Source organism: Corvus hawaiiensis, chromosome 20, assembly GCF_020740725.1.
Source record: "Corvus hawaiiensis isolate bCorHaw1 chromosome 20, bCorHaw1.pri.cur, whole genome shotgun sequence".
NCBI classification, from domain to species: Eukaryota; Metazoa; Chordata; class Aves; order Passeriformes; family Corvidae; genus Corvus; species Corvus hawaiiensis.
The window spans coordinates 7,913,023-7,925,349 of NC_063232.1; the positions used below are offsets into that span (position 1 = coordinate 7,913,023).

The 12,327-nt window shown below is 52.4% G+C and overlaps 2 protein-coding genes across 3 annotated transcripts; one reads left to right on the forward strand and one right to left on the reverse strand.

Annotated features, from left to right (window-relative positions):
• The first annotated feature begins 1,982 nt into the window (after positions 1–1,982).
• Positions 1,983–4,364, forward strand: LOC125336457 (fibrinogen-like protein 1-like protein). Of its 2 annotated transcripts, XM_048324979.1 has the most exons (3): positions 1,983–2,090; positions 2,572–2,700; positions 3,266–4,364. In XM_048324979.1, exons 1-3 carry the CDS (start codon positions 2,087–2,089, stop codon positions 3,892–3,894), a joined length of 762 nt encoding a protein of 253 aa, XP_048180936.1. In that variant the 5' UTR covers positions 1,983–2,086; the 3' UTR covers positions 3,895–4,364. The 2 variants fall into 2 exon arrangements, with proteins under 2 accessions (XP_048180936.1, XP_048180937.1); XM_048324980.1 differs by lacking the exon at positions 2,572–2,700 and having other exon boundaries at positions 1,999–2,090.
• A 1,847-nt stretch (positions 4,365–6,211) lies between these two features.
• Positions 6,212–9,110, reverse strand: LOC125336456 (fibrinogen-like protein 1-like protein). The gene is made up of 3 exons (XM_048324977.1): positions 9,010–9,110; positions 7,958–8,077; positions 6,212–6,980 (listed from the first exon to the last, which is right to left on the reverse strand). Exons 1-3 carry the CDS (start codon positions 9,107–9,109, stop codon positions 6,340–6,342), a joined length of 861 nt encoding a protein of 286 aa, XP_048180934.1. The 5' UTR covers position 9,110; the 3' UTR covers positions 6,212–6,339.
• Between the last annotated feature and the right edge of the window lie 3,217 nt (positions 9,111–12,327).

Genomic DNA, 12,327 nt, shown 5'->3' on the forward strand with positions numbered 1-12,327 from the left:
ATTAAAACCAGGTAATGGGCAGCATTTCCTTTCCCTGGGTGGACATTCCAGCTACAGTTGGAGCTGCAGAGCTGTCAGTGATGGTGATGGTGCAGGGTGGGGGAGAAGGGTAGTAACTTGCCAGGCTTCCTTCAGAGCTGCCTTAAGTTGGTCGAGAGTCGATGAGACTGGTTGAGAAATACAAGGGATGAGTCCCTTGGCTGACCTTGCCCCTGACACCAGCAAGGGCCAATAATGGAACGATGTCTGGAGCAAAGCTGGCCAAAAATTATGGTATCAAAGTGGGATCTCAGGGCAAAAAGAGGAGGGAAAAGCATCTCTGCTTGCTTGGGATCAGCAGATGGACAGTGTCTTTCCTTCTCCCCTGAAGGGATGTCTCTGGCTGAACTTCACACCTCCAACTGCATTGGAGCAGACCTGGGTGAATATATATATAGAGAGAGAGAGCGAGCTAATATTTATGTTACTATCCCTTCTGTCATAACACTCCATAGTTAGTGCATTTATCACCAAAAGTCCTGAATCTGCTTTCCTGTTCCTTCCCTAAACTACACTATTTGTGAACCTGGATTGTGTAAGTTCTTATCCAGCTGGGCCAGACCATGTTGGTAAATTGCACTATGGGGAATCTGTGACCTCACAAGTTCCCACTGAACACAGCCAGACTTATCATGCCAGATACTGTATCAGATCTTCTACTTTTGTGCATTGCCTGTCCCTGCCATCCTTTCTGAGTGCCTTACAACCAAACTATTCTACCTTTGCATGTTTCCAAATTCCCTCTGTTCCCTCTGAGTGCTTCTCTAGAACCCCTCTTACTCATTCTCTTCACTTCCAGCTACTCTCAGACGCACTCCATTCCTATCCAGCTGCTTTCATATCCTCTTCATTCCCCTTGTTGTGCTCTCTTAGAACCCCTCTGTTGTTCTTGCACAAACAGATCATCCCCATTCTCCCCCTTGTAGACTCATGTGCCCTCCATTTCCCTCTGTGTGCACCCAGATCTCATCTGTTCCCCTCCTCGAGTACTCAGATCTCCTCTGGTCGTTTCAGCATCTCTTTGGGGCTGACTTCTCTCCCCTGGGCAAGCTCACATCCCTCTTTTTCACAACAGGTGCCCTCAGATTCCCTCTGCTGACCTTCACCGATGCTCAGATCCTGCCATCCTTCTGTGGGTGCTCAGTTCCTATGGGTTCCACCATGATATGCCTCACCCCCCTCTGTGCGCACTCAGTCCCCTCCATTTCTCCTCCATGCATGCTTAGATCCCCTCTGTACATGCTCAGATCACTGTTGCTGCCCTCCATCCACCTGTTTTCACTTCATTCCTGGGTAGACACTTGCTTTCCTCTCATCCTGCGTGGCCACTCTCCAAAACCCAGTGCCCAGAGGCCACAACTGTTTCATCTCTCTTGCAGAAACCTTTCATCAGGCCCTTCAGCTGCTTCCTTTCAGGTTGGGACTATGTCCCACTGGGGAGTTGAGACTTCTCCTGCTTCTCCCAGACACAGATCCCTCCACCACGACTCTCTGCCTGTGTCATGCACCCCAGAACGCATCAGCTGCTTCAAACACTGTCCCACAACAGTTTGCCTACCTGAGGATCTTGGGGCTGCTCTGCTGCCCCACCCAGAGCCAGGCTGAGTTGGACTGGAGCAGATTAAACAAGAGCCCCTTGACCTAGCAGCACCAGCTGCAGTGGCGGGAGGCAGGGACAGACCCATGTTTGCTCTCCACCTGGCTGGTGACTGTGGCATTCCAGTGTTTACTGAGCAGTACTCTTCAAAGTTAGCAAATACACTGTTCCCAGAGGAAATTCCTTCCAAGTCACTAAGCATTCACACAAGAGACCATTCCAATGATTCTTGCTGGCATGGGGATTATTTTCTTTGCAATCCAGAACCACAGGCACCTCCACCTCAGCTGGTGTTTTCTGTAGGCACAAAGGAAATCAACCTGATCTCTTCCAGCAGAAAAGGGGGGCAGGACCCACTCAGCCCGCCCAGTGCAGAGGGCACTACAAATCCCTCTGTGTGACCAGCCACTCTAGAGCTCTGCGCTCCGGAGGGCATTCCCACAGGGAGCAATGGGTGAGTACAGGGCTGGAAAGCGGGCGCTCCTTGCCACCAACGGGGAGAGCAAAGGTAGGGCAGCTCAGCAAGAGGGAGAGGCTCCATGCACTGGTCCTTGCACACTGATGGTGGATCGGGGGCACCGGTGCCCTTTAGGGGCACTTGCCACCTCTTTGAGCACCAGCTGCTCATCCCATCTTCTGGCTCACCCCAGCCAGGCCCCTGCTCCAGGGACCAGGAGGGAAACTTGGCTCAGGCAGTTGTTGGGTACTTTGTTCTGCCCAAAACTACCCCATGTTTGACTTGTCCACAGCAGATCAAGGGGAAAAGGCCAGGTTGTCTGCCCCTTTGGCAAGCTTTGCGGCTTGCAGGGAGCAGCCTGATGCTGCCCAGCATACTTGGTGCCCTCCTGCACCTCACAGGCTTGTGGTAAATGTGGTGCTGGTGCCATGGGAAGGACGATCACGTTTCTTCTTTTCTTCTTGTCCCTTTCTACCAGCTCGGTGTCTTCTGCTCCTTGCTTCCCTGCTCATCTTGGCTGCGCCAGGCCACTCTGTGCATATGCAAACCCTAAACACCTTCAAGAAATCTCCCTCTACCGATTCAGAGAGTGGTCTGAAGAGAACCAGTAGGTAGCATCCTATGGGCATCCGCTGTTGTGTGCCTGTGTACAGGACCCAGCCAGCTCTGGGTAGGGCAGGACCCTGAATTGTCCCTTAGCCCTGGCAGTGCTCCAGGATGGTGGAGGAGGAGGTGTACCTAGTGAAGACTGCAGTGCTCTGTGTACGTGTGTGTGTGTGTGTGCACTGTGCAGGCTGGGAAGGGTGGCTTTATGCTTGAAGGGGTCATTTTTCCCCATTCCCTTAGTCACAGGCAGAGGCTAGGTGCTCTTCACCTTCCTCCCAGCACAACCCCTTTTTCAGGAGACCCAAAGGAGTCCACTAGTGACCATATTCAGTCTCTTGGACTGATATCAGCAGAGCTCAGTGAGTCTGGGGCCTCTCACTGAGGCTGACTCCTTTTGGTCTTCCATATGGAAAAGGAACAGAGGGTTGAGGCCAAACCACTCTCACCTCCAGACCTCTCTGGAGCTGGTTATCCCCCAGGTGCTCTGGCCAGATGAACCTCCCTCCTGCCCAAGGTCTTGTCCTGATGCCCAGGCTTTTGTTCTATCCCCCTCTGTGCTGCCCCAGCTTGGCCCAGGGACTGCAGCGAGGTCCCAGTTCGCAGCCCCAGTGGCGTCTACATCATCCAGCCCACAGGACTGCACCCCATCATGGTGTACTGTGAGATGAGTGGGGCAGATGGGGGCTGGACCGTCATCCAGAGGAACCGGCAGGACACGGATATCACCTGGGCTGAGTCCTGGAGCACCTACAAGCATGGCTTTGGGAATGTGCACACTGAGTTCTGGCTTGGCACTGAGTACATCCACCAGATCACCAGGCAGAAGATCTACCAGGTCAGGTTCGTCATCTGGGATGCCGCAAACAACATGAAGTTTGCAGACTACAACCTGTTCAGCCTGGACAACGAGTCCCAGGGCTACCGGCTGAGGCTGGGAGTGCACTCAGGGACAGCAGAGGATGCCATGGATTCAGATAATCCCAGGAAAGTGCATAACAACATGAAGTTCTCCACAAAAGATCGGGATCAGGACACTTACAGAGGGAACTGTGCCTCCCGCTATGGGGGTGGGTGGTGGTACTCGGCATGTTACTCTGTGCAGCTGAATGTCAGGGGGAGCCTGACATGGGGCAACCTGTGCCAGGGGAACTGCAGAGCCTCAGCCATCCTCATCAAACCAACTCCATACCACTAGAACTCCTTCCCCCTTCTATCCACGCAGGGCACATGACCAGGCCAGTGCCCTGCTGGGGCCTGTTTGATGATGGGGCCCTGGGGGTGAAAAGGGTTGTTCCTCTGTATAAAGAACTGCTTTGTTTTCCTCCTGTCCTGAAAAGTAGCAAAGCTCCCAGCTCTGTCTCTGGCCATTCACCTGTGGTGGATTTTGGGGGGAATATTAGTAGAATGCATCTTTATAAACGCTGCAGTATCCAAGCATGCTCCTTCTGGGGAGAACTCTGTGCTCAGAAACCTAAGACCCTCCTGATCAGCATGGTCTTACTCTCTTTTTGCTTTGTGAGTACAGATGTTTTCAGCAGAAAAATATCCATCATTACCAGCTAACCTGATCTAAGCTGTACTGAGCCCAGGGCAGGCCACATTGTCAACACATCCTTGCTGTAGTCTGTGTTCATCCTGCAGAATAAAATCACTTTCACACCTGCATAGTGTCCTTCATTTATTTGGGAACTCCTTGCAAACTCCGTTTCCTGCCAGAAGCACGCCTGAGGCTTCTGGTGCAGTAAGAAAAAGTTTTCAAAGGAAATTTTTTTCATACAACTCGAGTGAGGAATTACAGACAAGACTTCCACTTACAGAAGAGGGTTGCATTCCAAGGTGGAGATCTTCCAAAAAGGGAATGTAGCATCTCATGGACAACAGCAAGCAGAGGGTGCGAGGGAAGCATCAGGTCAGTTCAACCCTGCCAGCCATGACCTGGAAAGCCAGGCCAGTGTCATCCTGCCTCATTAACCTTGTGAACGCTGGGAGGGAACGGGGAGAGTGGCTAGGCAAGAAAGGAACAACAGTACTGCAAGGCCACATAGCACCACATGGTCGGTCTGTCTGGGCCAGTGTGAGAGCTGAGACAGCCTGACATGGTAGGGATCCCAGAATTTCAAGATTCTGGATCAGCTTGGGTCTGTATGGACTTGCTCCAGTGTGGTGATAATTCTGTGCACTGGACAGCTCAGCCGTGGACATGGTACTTGGGATATGGTCTCCCTATGCTGAGCAGAGGGAGGATGTTGGTCTACTGGTGCTGATCAGAGCAGGAGATGTCTCACTGGCTGCACTTACAGGTTCACAGAATATTCTGAATTGGAGGGGACCCACAAGGATCATCGAGTTACAACTATTCTCTTTCCAGCAGAGACCCAGGAATGCAGCTCAGGGCTGGCTGCTGAGTGGAATGCTGTTTACCAGGGGCCCCAAGCCTTTGGCCAGCCTCTCCCCTTCTGTTAGGTTGTGCATCCAGGCTGGAGCACCAATGCCTTTTTAAACCAGCAGACGTATCTCTTAGTCCAGAAGTGCTACTCTCAAGTAAGCTCCAACTGGGAAGCCTTTCTCAACCAGCAGCACCCTCATATCTCCATCTCCCCATGCAGCAGTGCTGCCCACATGCAGGTGCCTCCAGGGCTGCCAAAGAATGCTCCTTGAGAACTCCATAGCTCCTCAGGAACAATGCACTGCCATAGTTCTGCAGGGTGCCCTGGGACCTTGGTCACAGACCTTGGCTCTGGAGTCCCATGTTGTTCAGCATTCCCAGCCACAAACCTTCCTTGAGTTCAGCTTTCCTTCCAAATACTGAGGAGAGGAACTGTGGGTTCTTTCAAGCCCCAAATTCAAACTTCCCTGTATCACAAGGGAGCTCCACAGACACATTCCGTGTCTGCAGCAGGGAATGATGGGACTGACTTACCCACATCACTCACACTCTCAGGGAGCCCAGTGCCCTTTCCACACTTAAGGTTGTGTTGGTTTCTTCCCTTTCCTAGCAAAAGCAACCACCCAGCCATGGACAGGGGCAAACTATGAGTGAGGGTTTTGCATGATCAGGGCTTTGCTGGCCCTGTTGGCTAATTGTAGCCTTACAGCCACAGTCCAGAGTGCAGTGGCTGGAAGAAGCCATTGGAAGGAATATTGCCTAACACACTTACTTTCCCCCAAGTCTGCCATCCTGAAGACTGGACAGAGTGATCCCCCAACATCTGTGTGCAGGTAGACACGAGGCAGCACAGTCTGGCTCCAGCATTTATTGCAGCTGATTCCTCCCACCGTGGATAGCAGAGCTGTGGAGTGTGCGAGGCCTGGGGAGGGAGCAGGGCCTGAGCAAAGCAGGGTTCACTGACTGCAGGGGAAGGGAATAGGCACCATGTCCCCCTCCCCAGGATGGGAGCGGGTGCACCCACCCCAAACCAGTGCCTGTGCCCCAGTGCCAGCCAGCACCATGGCACTGGGCAAAGCTGTCCATGTGCCCAGTGCTCTGGGTGATGGCTCCTGAGCCCCAGAGCTGCTGTGTTTCAGCTGGTGAGGGAACAGGAGCTGTGGGCAGAGTAGGATGTGCACTGGGACTGGCATGGGAATGGGGCGCTGAGCTGGGGATGGTGGCACCCCCTCACTCCCAGAGGGCTGTGCATGGTCAACACACATCAGTGGGTTTGACCAGGATGAGGGACGATGCACAGTCACCATTATCACAGAATCCTGGCCAAACAATGTAGTTTTTGGCATTGAGCAGGACGTTCTGGCACCTGTTGTACCACCACCCCCCGTAGCTCTTGGCACAGTTCCCGCTGTACTGGTCCTGGTCCTTGTCGACTGTGCTGAACTTCATGTTGTCATGAATGCCCCCCTTCTTGGGGTGGTAGAGGGTCAAGTAGTCATCCCCATCACCAGAATGCCGGCCCAGCCTCAGTGGGTACCCGCTGGCCTCGCTCTCCACTCTGAAGATGTCATACTCAGCATAGTGGGTGACGTTGGTTTTGTCCCGCACGATGAAGCGCACCTTGTAGGTGCCCTGCTGCGTCAGCAGGTGCAGGTACTCGGTGCCCAGCCAGTAATCGCTGTGCACGTTCCCAAAGCCATACTTGTAGGTGGTCCAGGATTGCTTCCACGTGAGCTCAGTGTCATGAGAGTTTCTCTGGACGACAGTCCAGCCCTTGCCTTCGGTGTCCATGTCGCACCAGACCACGCGTGGCGGGGATCTGGCCGGCTGGATGACGTACACGCCACTGGGGCTGTTCTTGCGGAGGCGGCTGCAGTCTGGGGGGAACCCTGTGGCTGCAGCAGCAAACACAGGGTAGGGGGAGAGAGAAGGTCCATGAGTCTATCAGGACAACAAGGAGCTTCTGAAGAGCAGTGAGGACTCAGAACAAAAAGGAGTAGTTCTGTCTGGGGCTTTTTCCACTGGCTCATCCTCAGGGAACCTGAAGGTCTCTGAGCCAGTGGCCACTGTAAGAGCTCTGGAACCTATTTCTCATTATTTGCTGTTTCATTTGGAGCCTTCTAATGCATCTTGCCAAGAAAAGAAGGGTGAAAAAATCTCCAGGATTTCAATTATGTCCTCCAAGTATATCTGGCCCATATACTCGTGATATATTGAACTGCAGCTCTTGCAAGGACCAGAAGTATCCAAAATGCTCCACTGGATGAGGATACGTAATGAAAATTTATGTTTTCCCTGGGGCTCATGGTATTGGATAAGAAGGCTTAGTTCTGCCTTGGTCTATAAGGGATCTCTTTCCCCAGCTTGTTATAATTTATGTGATCTCTCATTACTTACTAACCAAACTAATTTGCCATCTAATTTGTTTTTCTTGGTTTGTGTCTGATGTGAGACAATTTGCTGTGGGTAATTCCAATTCAACCCATGAAATTCTGGGTCTTGCAGGTGCTGTAATCCTCCCTTGAAGGGAGGAAGGGAATATTCCTAATCCAACAAGAGCTAAACAAAAAGCCAAATGGCTGGGAGGATCTCTCCTAGAATTGAGCCTCACAAACATGGCACAGCAATCCTTTCAAGCTGTGCTGTTTTGGTAGAAGCTTGTTGGTTTCAGCAGGGACCCACCAAGGGGGTGAAGGTGGCTTGGCAGGAGTCAGGATGTAAAAGCCATGGCCCAGGGGTTGTGTGTGTGAGGAGCTCCTGTGCTGTGCATCCCTTTGGGTGTTTGCTTGCCTTCCCTAGCACAGAGCAGATCTGAGAGTCCTGCTCTGTCCCTCGGTACCCAGCCAGTGCCCCCCACCCACCCGCTACTCACCACTCCGGGAGCTGGCAGTGGGTACGGCTGGACCAGCGCTGGCACACAGGAGAAGCATTGCCACCATGGTGGGCAGGAGGACAAGGTCCCGGTGCAGCCAGGGTGTCCCAGCCTGGAGCCCTGGGAAGGAAAGTGCCCATCACCACCAGGATCCCTGGGAAGCCCCTACCCATCATCATCAAGATTCCTGGGCAGGCCCCTGCCTATCACTGCCAGGATCCCTGGGCAGCCCCTGGGATGCTGGGAGCAGGGAAGGCAGAGCCAGGGCACAGTCAGGAGCAGAGGGTTCCCAGGGTAGTGGAAGCTGCAGCTTCAGGACAGGCTCTGCCCTTCAAGGCTGAAACAAGGTGAGAAATGACTCTGTCACCTCTTAATCAGCCCCTTCCCTGCACCACGCAGCAACCTGCAGTTTGTTCTCAGAACCTACAGCCCAAGAGAGCAAAGAGAGGGAAGTGACACAGCTGGATATGGGAACAGCAGTTTGCTGGGGGGATCACAAGAAACAGCTTTTTTTTGAGTAATCATGCTTAAGTCTTTCATATCAACCACTCCAGTCCAAGGACAGCTAGAAGGAAACTATCCCAGAGGATGGGTCCTACTGCACTGCTCCCAAGCAGACAGAGGAATCTCCTGGCCCACACAGGGATAAAAGCCCAAACCCTGTGTGCTGACCAACAGCACCCCCCTACACCCTGCACTCATTCACCTCCTGGGGGAGATGCCACCACACCTGGGGCAGGACCCCTGAGCAACCTCACATGCCACATGCATTGGTCAAGTAGGGAAAGGACCAAGGTGAAGCTTAGGTCTGCACATTAAGCTGCCTTGACAGGATGTTGGAACACACGGCACAGGTAGTCTGGGGCGGGCACAGGCTGGCACCAAGCATATCTGTTGTTTGGTCCTTTGCTCTGGCACCCCTCCTGCTCCCAGGGAAGCTCACAGCTGCTGTCCTGCTCATCATTCTCTGTGCCTTTGCATACTCACCCTGTGAGGTCTCATTTGAGCCCAGCACCACACCGGAGTGAGGTGTACCTGAGCAGGAAACTCACCCATCACGACAGCACAGCTGCGGAGAGAGCAGGAACCGAGTGGTGCACCCTCCCATGCCAAGCTGTCCACTCCGGCTTTATAGGCACTGCACACACCCATGTGTGCTCACACTCATCATTTGTAGAGGCACAAGGAGGCACTTTCAGATTATGGCTCGAGCAGTTTCCAGATCCCATGACAGCACAACTCAGGGAAGGGACACATGTCCTTCCAGCCAGAGAGGTACAGAATAACCCCCTCCATGCTGAGCAGTTTCAATTATTGACTGTCCCTACACAAACACTACATGCGAATTGCACACTTGGAGCAAAATCTGGAGAGCCATGATCAAAGTGAAGTGGAGAGACCCAGCTTTTTAAGGATATACAGAAACTAGCAAAGGAGGAGAGGTCTATGTGACCAGTCCCAAGCCTGATCTTGGAAAGTTGAGGACAGGTCCTCAAGAGAGGTGCCCACTCACTAACTCTCCACTGGCAGGTTTTGGGATCAGTCACTGAGCTGGAGCCAGTGTCCCACAGCCAGAGCTACAGTGTTGCCCTGCATGCTCTCAGCAAGGGCTCCAGGTAACAAACAGGTATCTGTGGGTCCCTTTGCCACTCTCCTTTGCAATCCCCATCTTTGGCCTGGTGAGTTCCTACAGATCCACCTTCAGTCCCAGAAATGTTGACCAGGAGTTTCTGTGTCTACTGGATCAAAATGCTCTCAGGACAAATGCTTTGGGAGGGCTGTTCTTCCTGCCAGAAGGTCTAGGAAGCTCCATCACCTTTTCAAGTCAAATTTAAGAAGATAAAGATGTGTCCCTTCTACCTTCTTCTTCTATGTTGGTTTCTGATCAGACTTTTTTTCATGGCACAGCTTCACACCTGCTGTTCACAGCAATCCAGGGTAAAGCTGAGGTTCCCACCAAACTTTCCACACTATGGAAATCAAACAGTGCCATTTGCAGGCCTTGATGAGTGGCATCCAGACCTCTCCAAGATAATGGATCCCTGGTAAGGGATTCCTGGATTGACAAGATGAGAGAAAACAGCCTCAAGTTGCACCAGGGGAATTTTAGATTAGATATTAGGAAAAATTTCTTCATGGAAAAGGTTGTCAAGCACTGGAACTGGTAGAGTCACCATTCCTGAAAACATTCAAAAAACATGTGGATGTGACACTTGAGGACATGGTTCGTTGATGAACACAGTGATGCTGGGTTGACTGTTGGATTTATTGATGTAGAGGTCTTTTCCAACCTTAACGATTCCATGATTCTATGATCAAGTTCCATCTGAACACTTTGATGTCACCCCTGCTAGCTTGGTGAGAGGTTGGGAGCCAAGGGTGATCTGAGGAGGCGATGTCTGTCCTGCCAGGTCCAAGCACAGTGGAGAGGGCTGAGTGTGGGCTCCATGTGAGGCAAGCAGCCAACTGGATCCAGGATCCTTCATGAAGGGACACAGGGCAGAGGGCAGGCCTGGAAATAGGCTACTGCAGGGATGTGAGCAGTCCATCCAGGAAATAAACCATCCACAGAGTAAATCTGAGGTCCATCCAGAAAAAGTGGACAGAGAGGGGACTGGAGTCCCCCACTGTGCCATGTGGTTCAGATGGGGACTGGAGGTCTAGGGCTGAATTCAAACTGACTTAGTGGGCCCAGGGGAAGGTCCTGGGTGGGACAGGCCACCAGCCACAAGAGCCACGACAGCTGTTACCCTGAAAGGGCAAATCCACCCGACTGGGCTGACTATGTGTGGCCCAGTACTAAGATGTAAAGGCTGGGGAGGGGGATTTGCAGAGAATTGGAGACACAGGGTCCAAGAACAGCAGGACCTCTGGGTGCCTCTGGTTTGGCCTCTGTGCCAAAACAGTGACAACTTGAATGGGCTGTTTAGGGTCACACCTGGATCAGTTGTGTATGTCAAGGAATGGAGGTCCCACAACTTCTCTTCTTTTTTTTTTTCCCATCTTTGAACACACTCAGGCTGAATTTTTTTAAATCCGATTTCCCTTCCTTCTCCTTGTGTCTGTTGGCTCTCATGCTTCCTGTGTACCTCCAAAGACAGTCACAGAATCACAGGGTGACATAGTAATTTAGGTTGGGAGGGACTTCTGGAGGCCATCTGGTCCAAACCATGCTCAAGCAGGTCCTTGTCCAGTAAAGTCTTGAACACCTTTAGGAAGATAAATCCCACAGCCTCTCCCTGGGCACCTATTCTGGTATTTTATCAAGCTCATGTTAAAGCAAAGCCCTATTTCTAACTTGAATTTCCATGTTCCAACTTAGATCCATTGCTTCTCATCCCGCCACCATGGATGTCCTTGAAAAATCTGTCTCCATGTTCTCTGTGTCCTCCCATAAGATGGTTGCTGTCAGCAATAGGACCGCTTCTGTGCTTGCTCTTCTCCAGGTGGAGCAAGCTCAGTTCTCTCCAATTCTCCTGACATGTCCTGAGCTCCAGGACTCCAACCAGCCCAGTGGCCTCCACTGGCCTCCAGACTTGCTCCAGTCTGTTTCTTGCAATGAGGGGTCCAAAGCAAGACACGGTGCCCTGAGGAGCCTGACTCCACCTGCTCCTCCCCCTCCCACGAGGTAGCTCTAGGCAGCCACAAGATCCCATCTCAGCCTTCTGTTCTCCAGGCTGGACAAACCCATCTCTCTCAACCTCTCCACATATGCCATGTACTTCTGCCTCAACTTCCCTGGTGCTCTTAGCTGGATCCTTCTGGAGCTGAAGCTGCTGCTCTGCACAGGGAACCCCCACACAGCCCTCCAGCCGCTGTCTCACCTGTGGGAGTGAATAATCCCTTCCCTCACCCTCCTGGCTGCATTTTTCCAGATGCAGCCTGGGATGCAGCAACAAACAGATCTGTTTCAGTATCAAACATTGATCAAGGCTAGGTTGCCCAGGGCTTGGAGCAACACGGTCTAGTGGAAAGTGTCCCTGCCCATGGCAGGGGAATGGAACAAGATGATCTTTGAAGAAACCTTCCAGGATTCTGTGTTTCTGTGAAATATACTGAACAGGAGCTGGGCCCCAGGATAAAGCTGGGAGTTTGGAGAAATCCCCTGTGTGACCTTTCCCCTGCCTGCTTTGCTCATCCTAATCTTCACATGGGCCACAGCCTCCTGGAAAAACTAGCTGGAAGCTGTTGGAGAAGCCCTGCTGGGGGTCACTGCATGTCTGTGCACAGGCACAGCAGGTCAGGCACAGGAGTGTCCATGACCAGGTGACCACACTGCAAGGACACAGACTGTGACAAAAATCCCAGCCTGTCCAGCCAGGGTGGGTGCTGGGCTACAGGAGCCCTCATAACTCAGAACACTGCAGGCA